Below are 22500 nucleotides of genomic sequence, written 5' to 3'. Positions count from 1 at the left end.
AGCTGTGAAGAGGTTTGCACAAGCCACTTCTCCAGGGTGCTTGTCCAGAGTGCGCAGCCATAAAGCCCAGTGTCTTAAGCAGGGTAGTTTTATATGTTGATTTTCGAAGTTAACTCTAACCTGGCTTTGCGAAGCAATGCATGCAAAGAGTTTCAGCAATAAAGAAGCCACTGGCAGCGCAGAGGTTAAGCATGCATTGCGTCAAGATGCAATTTGATTTTTTTATGTGTTTTTAGCACAGTATACAGGACAAAGTGTCCTATATTCCAATGATATTGGACATGGGCTAGAATAAAATGCCAACAAGGTATGCAATAAAAACTCAGAAGCCAAAGAAAAATTGCAAGAACTCGTTCACCGTTGACATTTTGAGCCATGGCTGAGATTTCTCCAGGGTGTTAAATAGTCGCGGTTTTAAATTGGCGAGTGTTCGGTCTACCATGGCCCATTCGGTTGTGTTCTAGTTTTCACATCAAACGGGTAAGCAGAGAAGATGGGAAAAAAAGGTTTCGCTTTTTGTGTGATTGAAACTTCTAACATGCAAAGGGGATTGAATACCCTTGCAGAAAAACACACAACCGAAATGATTTAAAGCAGCACTCCCTTTTCATGTTATTTGACCACATTTCAGTGTTTTTGTGCTATTGCAAACACACGAGATACTCAACGCTGAAAAAACCCTTGTTCAAAAGGTGCATTCCCAACTGGATACGTTTACAGGGTTCAAACTAGGTGACTAATGCCATAATCTTTTCAGGGCTGGCAGGTCCGCAGCTGATGAATACCATTGACCTTTTGGCACTGTGACCTCTTGTGCTAAGATCACATGTTTGCTACCCACCTCCTGAACATTTGGAAAGGAATAGGAGGTATTGCGTCCCAATGACACCCACAGCGATCTGCCCAAGAAACCAGTAATAAAGTGACGACATCACACTGCTCCAAGTCTTATTATTTGTTGTTGTTGTTGGGTTTTTTTAAAGCCCTGTGTTGGACATGAGAAAATGTGGACTTCGTTAAACGTCGGATAAAAGCTGTATGGATAATATTTGAGATAAATGTATAAAGCACCAATAAATAATATGCAGAAAGGGAGAGTGGTGGCCTCCTAAAAAGAAATCCATTTGCCTACCCGTAAATATAGAGGCAGTGAGGAGTGTGTACCAAAGATTTACTTTAACGGTGACGAGCACTGGGTGTTATAATGGCACCGTAATAGCTAAAAGAAAATAAGACAAGTATTATTTTTTGAGAGCTTGCAAACATTGTAATGGGAAGTTTAGGGTGGTTTCGACTGACCTTATAACTGACTTCTCTCCTGTTTGCCTGTCCCCTATCTTTCTAGCTGTCATTGGGAATGCAGGGGGTGTGCATAAGGCTGATTATCTTATCACTGATGTGGAGCAAACATGACAGACCATCATCCCCGATTTCCCCTTTAGACTACCTGTTGTGAGCAAAAGCAATGTCCATGCTGTTTTTTGTTGTTGTTTTCTTTAAATCATATTTTGCATAGCTTTCTTTCAAAAACCAATCACCTAGTCTTAAAGGTGCATTCCCTCTAAATGGGGGGAAGTGTTTGCAATCAAGTGATTTCATTACCCTCATCAGAGAACCAATAAAGTTAAGGGGAGGAGGGGACACAAACACTTGCTGATCACACAGTATCACACAAAAGCGAGCAGCCTGAGGAAATCAAATCCCTCCCAGGTCTAACTTCAAAAAAATAAAAAATAAATACTTATAGGTGCCAGATTTGGGCAAGAAAAGGCATCAATTACCCAGATAAGACCCCTAAACAGGTCACCGAAATTACAGAAAATATGTGATTATAGGTAGCACTTCCTATTGAAATAAATCGAATGGTTACGGAATGTTGGGTGCACGGGAACAACGGAGACCCCTTATCCCTCCCAAACACAATACAGAACACAACTTGTGTTACCAGTACTCCAAATTGAACACCCGGAAACGTGGTGTACGTAAATAATAACTTAATGTGTATTGACAATACAAAATATCATACCGCAACCTACTGTGGACAACAGACCAAAATTAGAAACACAGTACACTGCAAACAGGTACACAGTGTACTGTGTTTCTAATTTTGGTCTGTTGTCTGCAGTAGGTTGCGGTGTGATATTTTGACTTTGTCAATACACATTAAGTTATTATTTACGTATACCACGTCTCCGGGTGTTCAATTTTTATTCCTGGCAACACAAGTTGTGTTCTCTAGCTCACTGAAATTAGTTCACTCTGGTCCTAGGAAGGATTGCCCCTTGAACCTACTAATCATATCACAGTCATTAATTAAGTTAGAGCCTACTACGCTTATTCAACAGATTTGATCCGTCTTGCACCAGAAAGCAGGTCCGTATTCAGCGTGGCGTTATTGTAAAGAGGTCAATGCATGCACGTAGACATGACGTGCACCTTTAAGCATGCTAGCATAAGACGTTATGGACTGATACGCTGTGCAATCATTACCATAGAACCTTTTGGGGATATTGTAACACTATCATTGAAAAAGCTTAGGTCACTTCGGTAGTAAAGATTTACAGTAACTAAAGTTAATGAATAACCAGAACGACTGAAGTTCGTCTGGCTGAAGGTATTATTGCTGAATATACAAAGCTTTCAAACACACTTGTCCTGTTCTCTCAAAGTCTGACTGTTTCACGAAGGTTGATAGTTTCATTGTAAATTGGGATACTTTTTCAGCAAGTAAACCATAACCTACTGGAAAGGTGACAATTGGCTTTGAAAAATACCTGAGAGTAATCACAGTAAATACTACTAAATACAAATACTACTAATCAAAGATGGCAATTGTTTTGTAAATGTGTTTATTTTTTCAATATAGAATTGAAGCAGGGAGTCTCAGGAGCTGAATCCTGTTAATTTCGGCTCTGGCGACTCCCTACCCCCGGAGATGCTTTCTTCCGAAGTAGGTGCTGGTAGCTGCTCTGGCTCAGCAAGCTGGGATTAAACATTTCAGGCTCCCAAAACGATGGCATCACGGTTTCCTATTGGTTTGCGGCTCTAAAATGTAATGTTGTTGATCAGATTCCAAGATAGATGTTAAAATCTAAGTCGGTTAGCAGTTGAAAGGTGAAAGCTGAAATGGGTAGTGTTTGCTACACGTTTCATCCCACAATCTGCCTGAAAGCCGTTTAAATTATGGTATGACTTCACAAGGAGACGCAATATATCATTCCTCAATGTCAGGGCAAAGGCTTGAATCAGGCACATACTGCATTTTTTGTTTATAACATGAAATAACTAAAAACTAGTTAAATAGGTAGTACTGTCATTTTAAGAAATATGGATATACTGAACATGGAATAACAAAATGCCAAATAGTGAAAATGAGAAGCAATTGCCATATTTTTGTTCATAATATTAATACAATAAATGCAAATGCCTGGCATAAACACTGTTGCGTTATCACATGCGAATCAAAGAAGGCTGTATAAAAACCAAGTTCAGATCTAATTAAGCTGGATTATATATATCCATCAGCTAATTAGATCTGAACCTGGTTTTCATACATATCTTTACATATTGTGATATATATATATATATATATATATATATATATATATATATATATATATATATATATATATATATATTACAGTGGTCGACAAATCACCAAAAAATGTACTCGCCGAACAAAAAAATGTACTCGCCACCTAGTACCACACGTGTGCTGCTTGAGCCAATGGGAGCTCGCCACGATGTTAAATCCACTCGCCCGGGGCGTGCAAATGTATAGGTTTGTCGAACACTGTGTATATATATATATATATATATATATATATATATATATATATATATATATATATATATATATAACACATAGTAATGTGAACAAATTATAACAAATACACACAAACACAACTGCAGTTATTTGTTTCATAATTATAGTTTACAAGCAGAAAAAGAAGGTAGTACTTACACTGAGAAATAAAACATACAAGCTTGTGTCTTTCTATGCCGTGACAATACTTGTTTTTTTAATGTATTATATTTGGAAATGCTATAAAAATGTACAGCATTACAGCAAAAAAAAGTTATTGTATTTGATGTGTTACAATAAGCCTTCCCGAACCGCTAATGTTCCTACCCCTTGTATGTGTCATAAAAAAATGTAAAAAAACCTGTAGAAAATATTCAATTTTTCTCTGCCTGCTCTATACCCTGTGGATTCACATCACACTTCCAACTAGAGCGAATTCCTTTTATCTCATCAAAATTGCACGACAAAGTTAACATAATGTAATCGCAGCAGTAGCTAGCATAAGGCAAAACTGAAGCGCCTGTGTAGTGTAAGACATGGTAAAAGCTTGACTTTAAAGCGTTTAATAGCTCTTTTTCCTTTAACTCCCATAGGCATTAGTTATCACACACCTTTTCATGAGAATATTGTAAGGCTAAGTGCATGAGGTCAATTCCAACAGCAACAGGCAGACATAATACAATCCTTGGGCACTAACAGCAGGCAGTAACATCTCAGAGCAGGTTTCAAACTAGAAGCCCATGCCCCTCCTCTCCATCCCAACATACAATTGTGGGTCCAATGGGTAATCCTCTTTGGCTTCGAAGTTTGGTGGTACATAGAGCAGGGGTATGTCCCAAGTTAGGCATGTGAGCGAGTCAGAGAAACCATATATCGCAGGCTGAGGCCTGAACATTGGTCAAACTTGACGTTCTGAGATAGAGAGCATTACTAGCCAGGTCTGTAAATCTTATGCAGGCCACGTATGTATATTGGTGTCTGAAACAAAAGTGGCAAATTGAAGAAACGTTTTAAAAGAAGGTTGAATATATAATGGCGATAGCCACTGTCGGCTCTTTGCCGGACTCTCCCCGAGCTTCTCTGTAAAGCATTTTACAATTTGTTGCGTCCGTAAACCAGAAAAAGCAAGCGATGAGCCTCAGGTAATACAGGCGGCTTATGGATTGCCGTCCCCACAACTGTCCCAGTTAGAGTAAGAAAGGGAAAACAAGAATAGAATAAATGGAAGTTGAAAATTACTCAAAAGATAGTTTCACCCTACCTAAAAATATACATTAAATTTACAGGAGTCAATGCACCAAAATGAATAAAAAGGACAATCCTATAATTTGTGAAAAAATATGTATTAAAACATCTATTGGAACGAGTATCTTTCACAAAAGGAGTAAAGTCCTCAGCATAATCAAAAGACATAGCATCAGTAATCATAAGGGGCAAGTATCAACCGCATAAGAATACAAATCATATTGAAACTCCTTACGATCTACGGAAGAATGTAAAGATTTACACCATAGAGACTTGACGTTCCAGGCAAAAGGTGAAACCCTTGACTCACGACTATCAAGAGTTTTACTTTTTTCACAAAACGTCAAGTCTCCACATTTTTCCGTAGCTGGTAAGGCGTTGCCTCTATATGATTTGTATCCCTATAGTTGCTGTTTGTACTTACTCCTTATAGTTACTGATGTTATGTCTTTTGATTATGCCGTGGACCTCTTTGTCCTATTGTAAAAGATACTCGTTTCAATACATGTTTTAATCTATATTTTTGCTGCCTGAAATAAAAGGCATCATGTTCAAAAACGCTTTTGTAGGAAGGTAAAATGTGAGCCAGGGAAAGTTCGAAGTGATGCCTTTCCACAGCTATACAGTAGAAGGCTGAGTACTTAAGCAAGGTTCCAGGCTCGTTTCCGCAGCATGAAGTTTGGCTACATCTGCAGAATACTGGACTTAATTGCTTGATTTAGCACCTATTATATTACTATGTAAAAGGGATGCTGTGTATAATGTGCATCTATTGGAGAATGAGATCCCTTGATGGAACAGAATGTTCTGACTTGGAATATACTAAACAGTAATACACACTGTATTGTCAGTGCATATTGGTTCAATGCCTCTCTGCACAGTAGAAATATGCAAAGTAATCAACCTTTTCCAATGTAGATAGACATAACATTTGCAGTCTTTGGGCTGGTTTGCCAAAGGAGCATCCCTTTGGGAAATTTTGCCTGATATTACCCACACAGTTACACAATACATTCTAGTGCTATAGTGTGAATCAAGGAGCCTGTTAATGTAACAGTAGAAGCTGTATATGTTACATAGTTACATAGTAGATGAGGTTGAAAAAATACATACTGTACAGTATGTCCATCAAGTTTAACCTATGCAAATGTTGATGACTATATTTGTACTTACAGTATATTGATCCAGAGGAAGGCAAACACAAAAACCCCAGTTAAATATCATCTAATTATATCTCATAAGGGGGAAAATAAATTCCTTAATGTCTCTGGATATTGGCAATCAGATTACTCCCTGGATCAATATCCTTATCATTTTTCCTTATTTGGTATACCCTGTATACCTTTCCTTTCTATGGGTACTGAATTCCACATTTTAACTGGCCTTACTGTAAAAAAAAAAAAAAAAAAAAAAAAAAAAAAAAAAAAAAAAAAAAAAAAACCCTTTCCTTTGTTGCTGGTGAAATCTCCTTTCCTCCAACCTAAAGGGATGACCATGTATTTGTACTGTTCTTGGAAGCTCCTTGTATTGTCTCCGAATATATTTGTATATACTTATCATATCCCCTCTTAAGTTGCCTCTTATAATGTAAACAAATGTAATTAGCTAGCCTAGGCTCATAAATCGATTATTCACCCCTTTATTAATTTGGTGGCTCTTCGCTGCACTTCTTCTAGTTCCATAATGTCTTTTTTATGGAGTGGTGCCCCAAATTGTACTCCATATTCAAGGTGTGGTCTTACTAATGCTTTATAAAGGGGCATAATTATGTTTACTTCCCTTCCATGCTATGCCTGTTTAATGCAAGATAAGATCTGGTTTACCTTTGCAGCTACTGCATGACCTGGGGCACTATTGCTAAGCCTGCTGTGTACAAGCAGTCCCAAATCCTTCAACAAGGATTCTCCTTATTTATCCCCATTTTAATTTGTAAATTGCCTCTTTATTCTTGTTTCCCAAATGTATAACCTTACACGTATCTGTATTAACCCTCATCTGCCATTTACCTGGCTAAGTTTCCAGTCAATCCAAGCTCTTCTGGAGAAAAATTACATCCTGCTCGGATTCTACTACCTTACACAATTTAGTGTCCTCAGCAAAGATGGAGACTTTGCTCTCTATGCCAACCTCAAGGTCATTAATAAACAAATTAAAAAGGAAGGGTCCCAGTACCGATCCCTAAGGTACTCCACTTACAACCTTAGCCCAACCTGAAATCTCTCTGTTGTCTATCCTTCAACCAGTTTTCAATTCAGGTGCAAATAGGTTGTGATATTTGTTCTAGTGTCCTCGCAGACTTACTAAATAGTGGTTTGCGGAACAAATATTCTCTCTCCGGGGGGCACAATGTGAAAAAAGTTGTGAACCCCTGAATTACACCATTGCCACTATATGCACTTTGGTAGTGGTTAAGGAAACAGTTTACATAACAGAGATGAATGCAGCCCTGTCTATTTAGCATATGAACAGCAGGTGGCTATGTTTTGATAATCTAGAAAGGTTATTTTGGCCTAGATTGGAAGGTCATTAGTAGAAAGTAGCCCAGGAGGACTGAAGCACAAGATATTTCATTTATTCTACCTAAAGATATATTTATGTTTTTAGTTTGTATACACAGACACTGTTTTGCTGGTTATTTAAATAGGGGTGAAATTAACCCCTTCACATCACTGGAGAAATGAATCCTCACAAAATGAAACATATGTTTAAGTATCATTAATAGAGTAGCGCTAGAGGAGGTTATTGTATTTTATATTTGTGTATAGATTATGTTAGGATGGCTATCTGTCAAGCTGTGTGTCATTGTTCTGTCACTATCCTAGCCTGCTGCAATGTGGTCGGAGCTTCTGCATATTTCCCACGTATGCAGCGCTGCATGTGGAATTTGAAGGCGCAAAAGTCCCTGCCACACAGGGCTCACAGGCTAATTTGGGTGCCTGAAGCATAGGCAGATAGAGTGACTTGCTTAAGGTCACATGAAGAGCTGACACTGGAATTCGATCCGACTTCACATGCCTCAAATGCAGTGAAATTACCACAGAGACACCTTCAGTCCGTATTCTCATGACGGTTTACCAAAGCACATGCTCAATAACGACTCTCCTGAAACTGATAAGATGGTATTACTTTTAGGGCTCCGTAAAAATGACTGCCACTGGGAAATTTCACAAACAACTTTTTCACACATCACCCGTCAAAGTAATTGCTTTGGCCTTCTTGCCCAAATTATCTGGCTGTCCCCAGTGACATCACTGCAGATTGCAGCAGCTCTGGTATTTACCATTCTTCAGACCTAACTGACATTAACCTTTTGACTTTAAATGTTAAAAGCCATTAAAGCAAATAGAATAGAAACATTTCAGGTACAGTGTTACAGGACCAAGTGCTAAAACGCCATTGCATAGCTAAACTAAAAATAATAAAAACAGGTGAAAAACGTTTCATGTCTAAATAAAACAGTTTAGGCTATGTCCCTGGTGTGGGAGAGCGCGCGGAGGCGTCGGCACGTGATCAGATTGCCTTAAGGCAGTGATCGCACCCATGGACAGTGCGGGCGCACGCTGGCGGAGGCAGGAGGAGATGAGCGTTGCGCATGATTTCTTGGCGCGACACGAGGGTCACATGAGCGGTTCGCCCAATGAGGGCAAACCAGATCCGTGGCGCCCCTAGGCACGCCCCGTACACCATGGACAGGGAAAGCACCCGCTTTCCCACAGCCTCCGCACGGGCGAAGGCTCCATGGCCCGGGCCTTATTCTTCTTGTAAGCTGTGGATGCTAGTTCTCCAGCATTCAAGAACGCTTAGTTCTTCATTGTGGCTTTTAGCTTTTCGCCTTGATTTCAGGCTTAAACCAAGTTCAGTGGGGCATCAAACTGCCTTAGCTTTAAATTGCCGTTTTTGCTTTAAAATAGAACGCATGCACAACCTGTTCCAGAAGCTGCAAGGAGGGCTCTCCTTTCACTGGAAAGTGACGGCTTGGCAGGTCAATAATCTCCTCTCGCAGTGTAACAATTTTTTGTTAAAATTTCTTGACCCAAAACCGGAAAACAACATTGTTAAACAACATTGCTGGACGACGCTGGAAATAAGGGGGGAGAGAAAAGACACCAGGCACTAGCTGTTAAATAAAGAAAATATGCACCCCTTCACTCAGTGAAGTAACTACGCAGTAAGGGGGCCCTGGGCAACGCCGCGGCGTCATGACGCTGCTATGTCACGCGTGGGTGCATTGACATGGCAACGTCCATGGAGGACTGTTACAGAGGTCCCGTGCCCTCCCCCCAATCTAATTAATTGCTGTTGGGAAGAGGGGCCCCTGTAACCGCTTAAGGGGGTTCATCAAGAGTCTGGAGGGTCCCGAATTCCTTAGGGGGCAGCTTTGGCCTCTCGCAGCTTTAACATGTCTTCAAAGAACGTGTGCTGGGTTTATTGATGTATGATAACCAGACGCAATAATTGCATATGTGCACTTTGCTATCAGGGGCCTTTCAAACTAAACTCACCCTTAGCAAGCTACAGTATTCTTAATGACCTTTCCACCAGACAGCAGCCTCACGCTGAGATTATTTTCTATTTATGGGAGAAGGCTTTTGATGGTTTTCAGTGAATGCTCTATAGAATAAAAAGGTTAATGGCTCTCATTTACATCATTAGTATTTTATTTGTATTTATTGCTCATCATGCGTGCATTGATTTACAGCATAGGCAAATAACAGACAATGCTATAAACAAATGGCATTACCGATAAAGCAGGGAGAAGGGCACAAGATGAAATGGACTAAAACAATTGGGGTAAGGCAGGGGAGCTCAACGCCAGTCCTCAAGCCCCCCAACAGGTCAGGTTTTCAGGATATCCCTGCGTCAGCACAGGTGGCTCAATCAGAGGCTCAGGCTTCGACTTAGCCTATGTCTGAGCCACCTGTGCTGAATCTGGGATCCTGAAAACCTGTCCTGTTTGGGGGAAGGGGGTGGGCAGCTTGAGTACAGAAATGTAGCACCTCTGGGGTAGGGAATCCCTGCCCAGATAGAAAATAGCAATGTAAATGCTTATCACTATTTGATGCTATTTCATGCTTGACACTATTTCTGCATATTTCTTCTGAAATGGTAGTAAAAAACTAAATGTCAGCTTACTTTTAACAAAATAACATTACCATGAACAACACAGGTATTCCCGGTAGGTAGGGAGATTAGATGTGGCGTAGCTATTTCTTTCACAATACAAGTTTTTGACAGGCTAGCAAACATTGCATTCATTCAGAGGAGCCCTCTCAGGAGCTGAACCTTGTGATTTTTTTTTTTTTTAGCTCTGGGGACCCACTAGTTATGTGCACGGAAACAAAATGGCTGTTCAAATCTTGCAGTTCCATGCGGCAAAAGGAAGTCTATTGGACAGTCATTTAAATCCCCGGGACAAACCAGGACGTAACATCGGCAACTTAACTGATTTGTATAACGGGAACCGGGGGGATGTATCTATGTATTATATGTATGTATCTATGTAAGTATACATATATATATACACATATATAGTCAGGAGCACTCAACCGGTCTAGAAAACACCCAGTCTAGAGAAACCAAGTTCTTGGCTCTAGAACAGTACACATAGATGGGCTGGGATCACCACTCTGGCTCAAAACTACATATGCAGGAAAAAGGGGAATCAACTGTAATCGCTGAGAGAAACATTAAAAGTTCACATATATTCCATCAAATACAAAAATAAGTGAAAATGGGCGATGTTTCGGAACACGTTCCTTTATCAAGCTCCAATGCACATATAATAAACACACACACACACACACACACACACACACAATTAAATAGTGTATTGCCCGGCAAACAATTTGGAAAGGAGAGTATTTAATCTGAAAACATCACCTTCCTACACTGTCCTGTACCATAGATATTTTAGGTTAGTGGAAGGTGACTTGGTATCCTATGTAAAGAGCTACACACATTCAGTAGTGGTTTTCAACCAGTGTGCACCTCTTGCCAATAGATTGCTATGTCTTCAGGTGAATCTCTATACTGACCACTTGGGAGTTTGTGACAATGGGCATTGTAGATCCGATCCCGACATAATTCTGCACTAAAGAAACTCAGGCGCAGATATGTATTTCAGTAGGAAGTTTTGACATATTTTGTCTGTATGTGTACGTTCTACTAAGGGGGGGGGTGGGGGGGGGGGAAGAAGAGCTTACAGATTCCTGTAAAGAAGAAGGTTGGGAACTTCAATTATACAAGACCTTCTAATCCAAAGGTGAGATGAGTTGACTGTAAATCTAGTATAACAGTCGGTGATCAGCTTTAGGATGATAGGACACGATATCTCGTACAACCTTTTACTACAACTCAGCATACCCTTCCAAAGGAAATAAGGTTTCTCAGTAGTTACATCACACATGTTGCATATTTTCACATGTATAGTGCGAGGGAGACTCAAATGCAAAACAGAAACTTGGTAGCAGTTAAGAAAAATGTCAGAAGAAATATATCTTACTGGTAAGCTTGACGGCCTTTCTTGCTGTATTAGGTTCAAGTCTTCATGGTTAGTCTTCCCTGGTGTCATTGAAGGAGGCTGAGGTCGGTTTCCGTAGCCTTCCTGAGAGACGTCCTGAGCATAAAAAACGGGCACAAAAACTTTATTTTTCTTCACATTATTTAATTTAGAAATTCAACTACAGCAAATGATCATGGCAATTATTTTTAACCTGTGTTCTGTGGAATCCCCAAAAATATGTAGCGGATATTTTACTTAACACAACCTAATCTTTCTATTTTGCCATATTTCCTGATCGAATAATCTGTTATTAAATGTTATATTGTATGGTCAAAGATAATTTGGAAAGCAAATTGTTTATATAAAAACAAACGTGTGTATATATATATATATATATATATATATATATATATATATATATATATATAAAAATAAATATATTGTCCAGACTACAGAACAAGCAGGATTTTCCACTGGATACAACACAATAGACTAAAAGTCGTTCAAAGAGTGATTTCTCAAAGTAATGAATACGATCTACACTCATTTTAGGATTCGCAGATTACGAAAAATAATTGGATTCTATCTACCCCTCAGCGGTTCTAGATGCATTAAGAAGACAAAGTGTTGAAGAAGGATACATTGATATTATAAAGAACATTTACGAGAATGCTACATCAACCATTAGATTGCACAAAGATACAAGTAAGATAAGGATCGGCAAGGGAGTGTGGCAGGAAGACACTGTTACCAAAGCTTTTTACAGCTACACTTGTAAAATTGATCAAGACATTGCATTGGCGGAAAAAAGGACTCAAAATCAATCGTCAATACCTACGAATACCTCCAGTAACAAATCAGAGAATTTGCCGAAGTAAGAAAGTAGGCCACCAGCAAGACCAAAGTAATGTTCAACAAAATGTGTCAACTTTGTAAAGATCAAAATGAATGGAAAATAAATAGAAGTCGAAGACAATGTATACCTTGGCTGCCAAGTAACAATAGAGGGGAACCTTTTGAATGAGATCTATAGGAGAATGAACATGGGATGGAGCGCATTTGGAAGAATCTTTCACTGTGCCTTAAGACGAAAGTATTTGACCAGAGCCTGTGCCCACATATGGATGTGAAGCTTCGACCCTAAATGCGAAGACAACTCAGAAGCTTCAGACAACACAAAGAAGTATAGAGAGATGTATGCTATAAGCCAAAGAAATAGGGAAAAGATTGAATAGGTGAAAAATCAAATAAAAGTCGATGTTCGAGAGCAAACAAACAAATATCAGGTGAAGAAATTAAAATGGCAGTGGGACGAATATATCGCAAGAAGAAATTACCAAGATGATAATCGACTGGAAATCCAAGAGACATTAAAAGACCAAGACAAAGACCAAACGTAAGATGGGAAGATGACATTTAGAAAGTGTGTTGGAGCAACATGGAGAAGAGAGGTTTGTACCCACAGTACCTGGATGATCATTGGAGATGCCTTCATCCAGCAGTGGACTAACAAAGGTTTAAGATGAGGATATATATGAGATGCTGTAAATTGCTATTGCACAGAAAAAGGTTTTGATAGATCTGAGATATACACACACGGCTCGACAAATGAAGGGTTGACGCCACTTAGCGTCCAGTTGTCATGGCAATGCTGCGTCATTTGGCGCAGTGCCGCCATTTTCACTTTAGTTGCAGGACAATGCCCAGCGTTGAAGGGGAAGACGCAGGAGAATGCCGGAAGACTATGCACCATGCCGCCGGTAAGTCTTGCCAGCGGGTAAAATGAGGGAGATTAGAGAGAGATGGGGGGGGCGAGTGGCTGTTTTTATAATTCGTCGACCCCTGTATGTGTGTGTATGTGTCTATATATATGTTCCTTTATCTGCTCTATTCATTAATTTTTCATCTCTCTAGAGTGGTCTATTCACACCTATATGTGTATAGTGACTATATATTGTGAGACTTGGGAAATGTGATGTTACATTAGTATCTGCACTACACTTAAGCACCCGGGTTCCCTGGACGGTGGGGATCGCCGACTTCTGGGAGTCCCGGCGACATTTCTGATACTATACCTGGTTAGGGATTGTTCAGGCAGCTATAGTCTAGTTTAGGAGAGCTCCACACATCTTTTAGATGTTTTTAATGCAGTCAATTTTGTATGCTTAATAAAAATGTGTATGATGAATTTACTCCTGGCTAGTGCCACTTGTTTTGAAGATTTTCTATCTGCTTTTTATTTATTTTGTGGTATACACAACCACAATTGTGATCAAACTGAAAGAACGGCACTGAGATAGAAAAAATTATAAATGTTTATTTAATCCAACATGCAAAACATTAGCCCGTTGTTTCAGTCCCTAGGGGGGGACCTTCTTCAGGGTTAACTAGTATGCTCAGAGCCACACATTTTATATCCAAAACTGGCACGAAAGAGTAAGAAAGGGGGGTGTTGCTAGGCAACAACTAGTGAGTGACAGTTGTGAGAGTGTAGGTAAGGGAAATAAAAAGGTAATGGGACAGGACAATGTCAAATGAACTGACATACAGCAACGCATGTACAGAGAAATATATACATGCATGATCCCTATATCAGAGTTTTACCGTGGCTATATGTGCAAACAATTTATGTAATACTATGAAGAAAACCGTATCATGTTACAATAACATGTCTAATTGTCTTATTCCAACGGCATTTGTCACAATCAAAAGTCTCTGTGATGTTGCATGCGGTTTAAGTGAGAAAATTCCCACGACAGTCAGTCAGTTATAACGGGGGGAAATAATCTGTGCTTCAGAGCCAAGTTCCCACAGCAACAGAGTAATACAGGGATGCTCCGAGGTTAGAACACTGTGATTTTTTGTGTGTCGTTTTTGGATATTAAATGTGTGGCCCTGAGCATCCTAGTTACTCCAGAAGGTTAACCTGGGGACCGAAACGTCGGGCCAATGTTTGGCACGTTGAATTAAATAAATATTTATCATTTTTGCTATCCCTGTGCCGTACTGGCATTTTGATCACAATGTGGTCTTTATTGACTTACCTTAACCCCGTTTACCGGGCACCATGACTTCCTCGGCTGAGGCATTTCACCCATGAAAACATCATTCCTTTACAACCCACAGACAATTATTACAATTTCTATTTCTTTCGTTATCATCGTTGGCAAGTGATATTGAATGAAACCCAGGCCCTCCCTTTTACACGAACTTCCCCGCCACAGAATATGTCCCTTTTAAATTCCCAAAAGGGAAATAGTCGTAGCTTATTGCCCAAACTAGATGAACCAAGGGCTTCTTGTATAAGCATAAAGCCATAGTCGCACAACTCAACACATCTATTTATATTCAATGTTACTCCATCTTTAAGAAGGATCGGTCAAAGAGAAGAGGATGGTTTTTATTTTATATTGACGATGCCTTAAAATGTATGTCTTCTTTTAATAGAAATAGTGAGCTATTGGTTCTTGGTGACTTCAACCTCAATTGGCTTGACCTTAAAAACAACAAAGTCTGTGCACAATTCAAATCATTTAACTCAACTAATTTCTTAACCTACTCCATCAAATTTAAAATCCTGAAACAATTTACAGTTAGATTGGATCTTATCCGTTTGTCCCAACGGAATCCAAGCCCCTGCTAGATTACCTGACATTTTCAGTGATCGTATATTGTGCCCGTAAAAATAAAACTATTAAAATCTAGCCCTAAAATCCTATTTGGTAGAAAATTTAGAACTTTTAACAATGTCTTGTTAACCTCACCAACTGCCCTTGATTCAGAATCATTTTACCAGATCCTGATTTTGCCCTCGACCACTTCCAGTTCCTAAAAATCTGCAATATTCATGGTGCGCCGTGGAGTCTGATTCTGTTCAGTCCATCTTCCGTGGGCAACATCCAACCTTGAGCTTTACTGCTTTAGAAATGTCTTGTGGACATTAACAGGCTCTACACAATATCTCGAAAATTATAGAGCCCTGTGAAATACATGCACAAGGCAAACTAGACTTGCAAAATCACAACACTATTCTAACAATGTTGATCAAAATACCTCATATCCTGCAAAACTCTGGAAGGTCATCAATAATATGTTTGAGCTCTGTAGCTGTCAAGAACCTTCCAGTATCAAAAAGGATGATGTAATTTTGTCTGATCATTCTGCCATTGCCAACTCATTCAATAAATACTTTGTGGGATGTGCTACTTCATTATTATCAAGAAGCAAATGTGACCTTAATCTGGAATCCCAGACGGAGCACACTCCTATATCAATACCCCCTCGCTGTGCTCATGAATGTCAATTTATCCCAGTGTCTGAAGAGGAGATTGTACACTAAAGCTAAACAATCAAAGTGGGCCTGACCAATTGCAATCCAAGTTCCTACGTCTTGGTGGCACAGTCATTGCTAAACTAATTGCCTCCATAATCAACACTATTTTGTCTTCTGGCCAAATCCCTAAGGGCTGGGACCCGCTGCGCCCGGCGGCGCGGGCGGCCGCACGAGCGTTTCCCACCAGCAGGGGAATCCTCCCGAGCCGGTCCCAGTCCACCCTCACGGCACAGCTCACTACACGCTGTGACGCGTCAGCCGCCAGGGGATGCAAGAGAATTGTAATACCAAGCGGCAACGCGTCACGTGGTGTGGCTGTGAGCCAATGAGGAGAGGAGGCTTCGGGGAGTGGGGAGGAGAGTGTGGAGGGAAAGCAGCGATTTTAAATAAACTCTGCAGCACCAAGGAAGTCCCCCCTGCTCCCTCCCACAGACTCTCTCCTCTTGGGGGGGTGGTCCCCCTTCCGATTCCCCCCCTGCTCCAATCCCCCGGGCTCCGATTAACCCCCCTACCCACCCCCCGTTTGTATTTGTGAGTGCCTGTCTGTGTGTGTATGTGTGTGCCTGTCTGTGTGTGCCTGAGTGCGTGTCTGTGTGTGAGAATTTGAGGGGCTGAGGATTTGAGGGGCTCAGCGGTTGAGGGGCTGAACGGCTGAGGAGTTGGGGGGCTGAACGGCTGACGGGCGGTCCCGCCCCCTCACGTAATGGCTGCACCCCCCATGTCATGGCCACGCCCCCACCTGTTTTGGCCACGCCCCCCCGCTCGCAAAAATGGTCCATTTGGACCGGAAAAAGCCCCAAGTGCCTCTCCACGCGCTGCCTGTCTGCAGTGCGGGCGCGTGGTTTGAGGCAGCGTGGCCTTAGCCTAAAGCCTAGAAAACCGCTCGCATTATCCCTGTCTTCAAAAGTTGTGACAAAAACATTGCCTCCAACAACAGACCTATCTCTATTATCCAAAGTAATCGAAAAACATGCTAATTCCCAACTAAGCAACTCTACCTACCTACAGTACTTGGATCTTACCTAAGGGGTCCCCCAAGGCTCTGTTCTGGGGCCCTTACTTTTTCTGTCTTTAAAAATGACTTGTCCAGTTTCTAACAACTTCTCTGCACATGTATGCTGATGATGCCATATTATATGCATGTTGTTCCAGCCTCTCTGCCCTTGAAAATGTACTGCAATCTGATTTTTCAAAGGTCGAAAACTGAATCACTTAAAACTGTTTTTAAACACCGTTTAGGACTAAAGCTAAATTTCTAAAGCTTACGAAGACAGAACTACTGATTAGAACCAGCTCTAAGACTATTCTTGCCTCAGTTGCTAGCTTTAAATATTCGGGTATGTGGCTTGACTCTTTGGTTTGTACATTGACAAACTGACATCCAAACTGAATGTACTTTATAGAAATAAATCCAGTCTAAACCCATTAATCAGAAAAAGCATTGCACAGCAGATGTTAATGCGAATGATTAACTATGGGGATATAGTGTATGGTACCGCCCCCCAAATTGACCTCAGCAAAACTGATATTCTTTATATCTCAATATGCCGTTTTGTCTTACTATATAACTTCAACAGCCACCACTGTGATATGTTAATTTGACTATGAGTACAGAGGCAACGTACATACCATGAATACAGAGGCAACGTACATCTTTCCTGTCTTACCTGCAACAATTTTCTGGAAATTATCTGAGCAGGCTTCTCATCCCTACTGTACACTGCACTTTTCTTAGATCCACCTCTAGAACCCTGCTTATTGTCCCAAGGTTCAATAAGGAACCGGGTTGTTCTACCTTCTTTTACCAATCCCCCCCACCCCCCCACTGCTGGAACAATGTTGTCAACTTTATTTTGTTCTCAGGACATACTTGAAAACGAGAGGTAACTCAATGTATTTTTTTGGTAATATATATATATATATTTTTAAATTTAACTTATTTAGGAGAGGTATGCCAAGGAAGAGAAATATGCAAATCAATTGGATACTTATGCCTAAATAGCTGTTGATATTGGAAATTTGCTTACATTGTTAAACTAAGGTTTGCTCGGCCAAGCAAAAAAAAGGAGCATTATTTGCTAGTTTTCACTATGCCTGCGAGAGGCTGGTGTCACCTACCAAGCCAGACTTGGGATTCCCCAGCCATCACTCTGATCTATACCTCAAAGTTAATGAAAACATAGCTGACCTCTGAAAATCAATATTTTATTTCCCCAAAGGCGTAATACACTCTTGAGCCATAAGACATTATCAGCATGAACCGATGTGTGTATATAGTTCTTATTCTCACAACATTATCTTGTTTTTCACGGAAAATTAAATATGGCTGTAAAATCATTTCTCTTGCAAACTTTATATCAGAGAATGTGTTTGATTTGTAACACAGGAGAAGTTGTAAGAACTGAAAATTACTAAATATTTAAGCTATTACAGTAAAGGCTTTAAAACCCAACATTTATTAAAGTTATATGCAGATCATATAAACTTTGTCCTATTCTATAAGAGCTACACCTACAATATTCATACACATTTTATATATAGAGAACTGATCCATAATTTATTAAAATTACACGGTAGAATGCGATGCCTTTAAGTTATCTACATGAAACATCTTCAAAGATTAAAGTGGTGACGCATAAAGTACCTCAACCTACAATTAATCTTCACCAGGACCACTAAAGCCACTAGAATGCTTAACCAAAAATGTCGTTGCAAACTCATAAACACACATAATATATATATATATATATATATATATATATATATATATATGAAAAAAAGAAAGAGAAAAAACAGGCGCACACCAAGTGCATTACCATAATAAAATTGTATTAAAGGAACATAAAATCTTTCAAATGCCCACTCACAAAGGTACAGCAATCAATAGCATGTATGAGATAGGCTCTCATGTGCCAACAGCTCGATCATCACAGTCCGGCTCAGGGCAATGGCGTCGTCACATGACCCTCCTTCGTGCAGCCGAAACCGGAAACGGAATACCTCGCACTCAGTGTTCAGCAAGAGAGGTCCCTCCGGGAAGCAGTGCCTTGGAAGTCCTCTGTATTGTTGTTAGGGTCGTAATGACACACACGAGAGCCAGTATCTGACAGCAGGTAGCAACAATGTTTGTGGGCAAATGGCGGCCGCAATCTAACTACGCCTTACGCGTTTCGTCATCGATGATGACTTCTTCAGGGTTGCCCTCTAAACGCCCCTCCATGATATTTATAGGGAGATATTTACACATATTTAACCAATAAATTATCGAATTAATCAAACACACATGGTTAACATCATATATAACAAGTGTAACATGTTATATTGTGAGGACCCTATCGAGTACCAGAAAAGAAATTACATTTCTATTCACATCATTGTTGTGGCTAAAAATTGAAATTAACAACCAAAATACTACAATTTTAATTACAATGTTAATATGTCAGTTTAAAATCTAGATGATTAGCAATTTTGCTTTTAATATGTAATTGAAGTTCAAAGAAAATATACAAAATATATAATAAAAGAAAGAAAGATAAATAAAAAAGATAATATCTATACAATAAAAATATCTATACAATAAAAAATATATTTGATTCAAATGGCATGATGAGATCTAAATGACCAATGTATAACTTAATCTTAATTCTATCTTAATTGGGTAGAGATAACAGAAACTGTTAATAAATACCCCTATATAAAATGGATATTAGATTTTGTCCAATTTTAAGGAACAACAAAAATACTCCATGAAACTATTATCTTTAAATATATATATTCAATTAGTGATTGTTGAAAATTAAAATTTGCCCAAAAGTAGACTGGGTCAGTACTTTTATATTGCTTATAGATTATAAAGTGTTGCATGTTATTTTCAACAAGTACCATAAATACAGAAATTCCCAATATAAATACCCTATTTGTAGATTCCAGCGGGGAGTCAGAGGAGGTGAAGTAGATGGATTCGAAGCAAAGACAGACGAGGAAGTATGGCACATATATAAATGTATGTGTGTGTGTGTGTGTGTGTGTGTGTGTGTGTGTGTGTGTGTGTGTGTGTGTGTGTGTGTGTGTAAATTGGAGTGCTACAGGACGTGGCTAAATTTATATAACAAAAAACAAAGAAGCCCAAAGCTATATCCAATATGACAAAAATATACAGTGAAATACCTATATTTCACTGGAAAAAAAGGGTTATTTAGTTATCCCTTTGGTCAAAGCATTTTAAGCCTGCAAGCCACTTCAAGGCATGACCAAATATTGCAGGTCCTAACACTAACCGATTAAAATTCTTATTTACCTGTATACTTAGAGGAATAATGATCACATTGACATGCAGCTGGTTGTGACAGATCCAAAGAAAGAACTCCTTACTTGGAAAGTGGGGAGGGATGAGCTTAAACCCGGGGGGGGGGGGGGAGAGGAGCCACTAATCTACAAAACAGCTGAGACCAGCTGACAAAGTTAATAAACACACAGATACCCAGTAAGCTCGTTTTTTAATATACATTTAGCCACGCCCGTTAGCACTCCAATTGACACATATACATATATTTTTTTATGTGGTAATTGTTGGTGCTTACTGGGTATCTGTTTGTTTATTAACTTTGTCCAGTTGGCCTCAGCTGTTTTGGAGGTTAGTGGCTCCTCCCCCCTCAGGGTTTAAGCTCACCTCTGCCCACTTTCCAAGTAAGCAGTTCTTTCTTTGGATCTGTCACAACCAGCTGCATGCCAATGTGATCATTCTTCCTCTAATTATAGAGGTAAAAAATAATTTTAATCAGTTAGTATTAGGACTTGCAATATTTGGTCATGCCTTGAAGTGGCTTGCAGGCTTAAAATGCTTTGGCCAAAGGGTTTAACTAAATGACCCCTTTTTCAAGAGATATATAGGTATTTCACTATATTTTTGTCATTTTGGATGTAGCTTTGGGCTTCTTTGTTTTTTGTTATTGCAAACTCATTGCAGCAAAAACGATGAAGCGTCTCAAGCACGGCAGTTAATAAAACGATAGAAAATTGTAGGTAAAACAATATTATATTTGGTGCTGGCATTTACAGAGACCAGTCACCAAAGGTCTAGCAAGTTAATTGAATAAGAAAGGTTAAGTTGCCGCACACATAATCAGTAGATAAACTCTCAATTGGAAACATGTACTGTTTGCTTTTCTGTAAAGCTAAGCTCTTTGAAACCAACCTTCATTGATATGCTATATAAACAGAAGAAATTAAAAAGTGTGTGTGTGTACACACACACACACACACACACACACACACACACACACACACACACACACACACCTCAAACAGAAATGTATACCAGCACCAGAAAAGACAAAAATACAATTGTGAATAAAGAAATTACTTTATTGTAATATACTCTACATGCAGACCCCCAGGGTCTGTATGGGGAGTATGTTACAATAAAGTAATATCTTTATTCACAATTGTATTTTTGTCTTTTCTGGTGCTGGTATACATTTCTGCTTGAAATGTCCTTTGTTTGTTCTTAATTTCTTTACCAAGTACAGACCAGCCTTGGGAGCCCCACCTGACAAGTGAGTGCTACCATCTTGTGTGTATGTGTGTTATGTTAAAACATATATATAAGAAGAAAAAAACCCACTGGCGCAACGTAAAAGCCCAAGGGAAGAAATAAATAGCTAAACAGCTCTCCCCTCTCTGAAATTGAAATGCGGGTTCCAGAGGGTTTGGGTATCGACACTTGAGTGCCTTGGCAGGGAGCGTTTGCAGCTCTCCCCGCTTCAAGATTGACCTTGCGGTTCCTAAAGGAAAAACAAACAACAAACAAATAAGCGCTCTGTGCTTCTCGCACCAAACACCGTAATGTGCAGAGTCCTAGTGCAGAGCTGAAGTGGCTCTCTCTTCTTTGAAGCTGAACTTGCGGGTTCAAGGAGGATTGAACCATGACATGTGACGACCACAGTGAAGAGCGAAAGAAGCACACCTCCTCATAATTGAAACAGTAGGTAGGTAGCTGATTTGTGCAGTTTATCAAAGACATTTATGCGCTAGTCATTAGGGATTGCTTGATTCTATTAATTTACATTTTATTCTTACGCGATCCCAAAGTTGCATGCTTGTGAGTGTAAAGTTTTATCAGCAATTATTCATCAATAGTATCATTAAACCATAATGTTATCATGGAGCATTAGTTTTCTTTTTGTGTGTGTGCATACATACATACATACATATATATATATATATAAAATATACATATAACCTGCGTGATGACGTCAGTGCGTCACTACGTCATGACGTCCTGACGTTATCACGCAGATTGAGGCTGTATCGAGGTCTGCCAATTTCCTATTACACACGAAGAAAGGTAGAGGATACTTCCGGGCAAAACAGAGTTGTTATTGCAGAGTTGGGTGCTCTAAGGTCTGAATGCTGGGACTATGATTTCACGTCAGACACATGGAGTAAAGTAGCTGACAACTGGATATCTTCCTACTACACCGGATGGTGTTTCAGCTACCTGCCTAACACCACCACCCCTCCTGCTTACACTGACTACCATCTTCCATCCAGCCACGGATAAGTATCCTCATTTACTGCTTGTGTATATATACAGCAATATCTGGCTTTTTACCC

At 39.7% G+C, this 22500-nt stretch overlaps 1 protein-coding gene across 13 annotated transcripts in view; it reads right to left on the bottom strand.

Moving 5' to 3' along the window:
* ARID1B (AT-rich interaction domain 1B) overlaps positions 1-22500 on the bottom strand; it is a 398185-nt gene that overhangs the window by 258291 nt on the left and 117394 nt on the right. For 10 of the 13 annotated variants that reach the window (XM_075596966.1, XM_075596968.1, XM_075596967.1 and 7 more), the window contains one exon: positions 11553-11666. The exons of the other annotated variants lie outside the window; for them this stretch is intronic. In XM_075596966.1, the coding sequence (XP_075453081.1) occupies positions 11553-11666 (114 nt within the window). The remainder of the gene's footprint in view (positions 1-11552; positions 11667-22500) is intronic. 13 annotated transcript variants of the gene reach the window in all.

This window comes from Ascaphus truei, chromosome 4, assembly GCF_040206685.1.
Source record: "Ascaphus truei isolate aAscTru1 chromosome 4, aAscTru1.hap1, whole genome shotgun sequence".
Lineage (NCBI taxonomy): Eukaryota > Metazoa > Chordata > Amphibia > Anura > Ascaphidae > Ascaphus > Ascaphus truei.
Note: the sequence above shows the minus strand (reverse complement) of the source record. Positions and strands in the feature narration are given on the sequence as shown.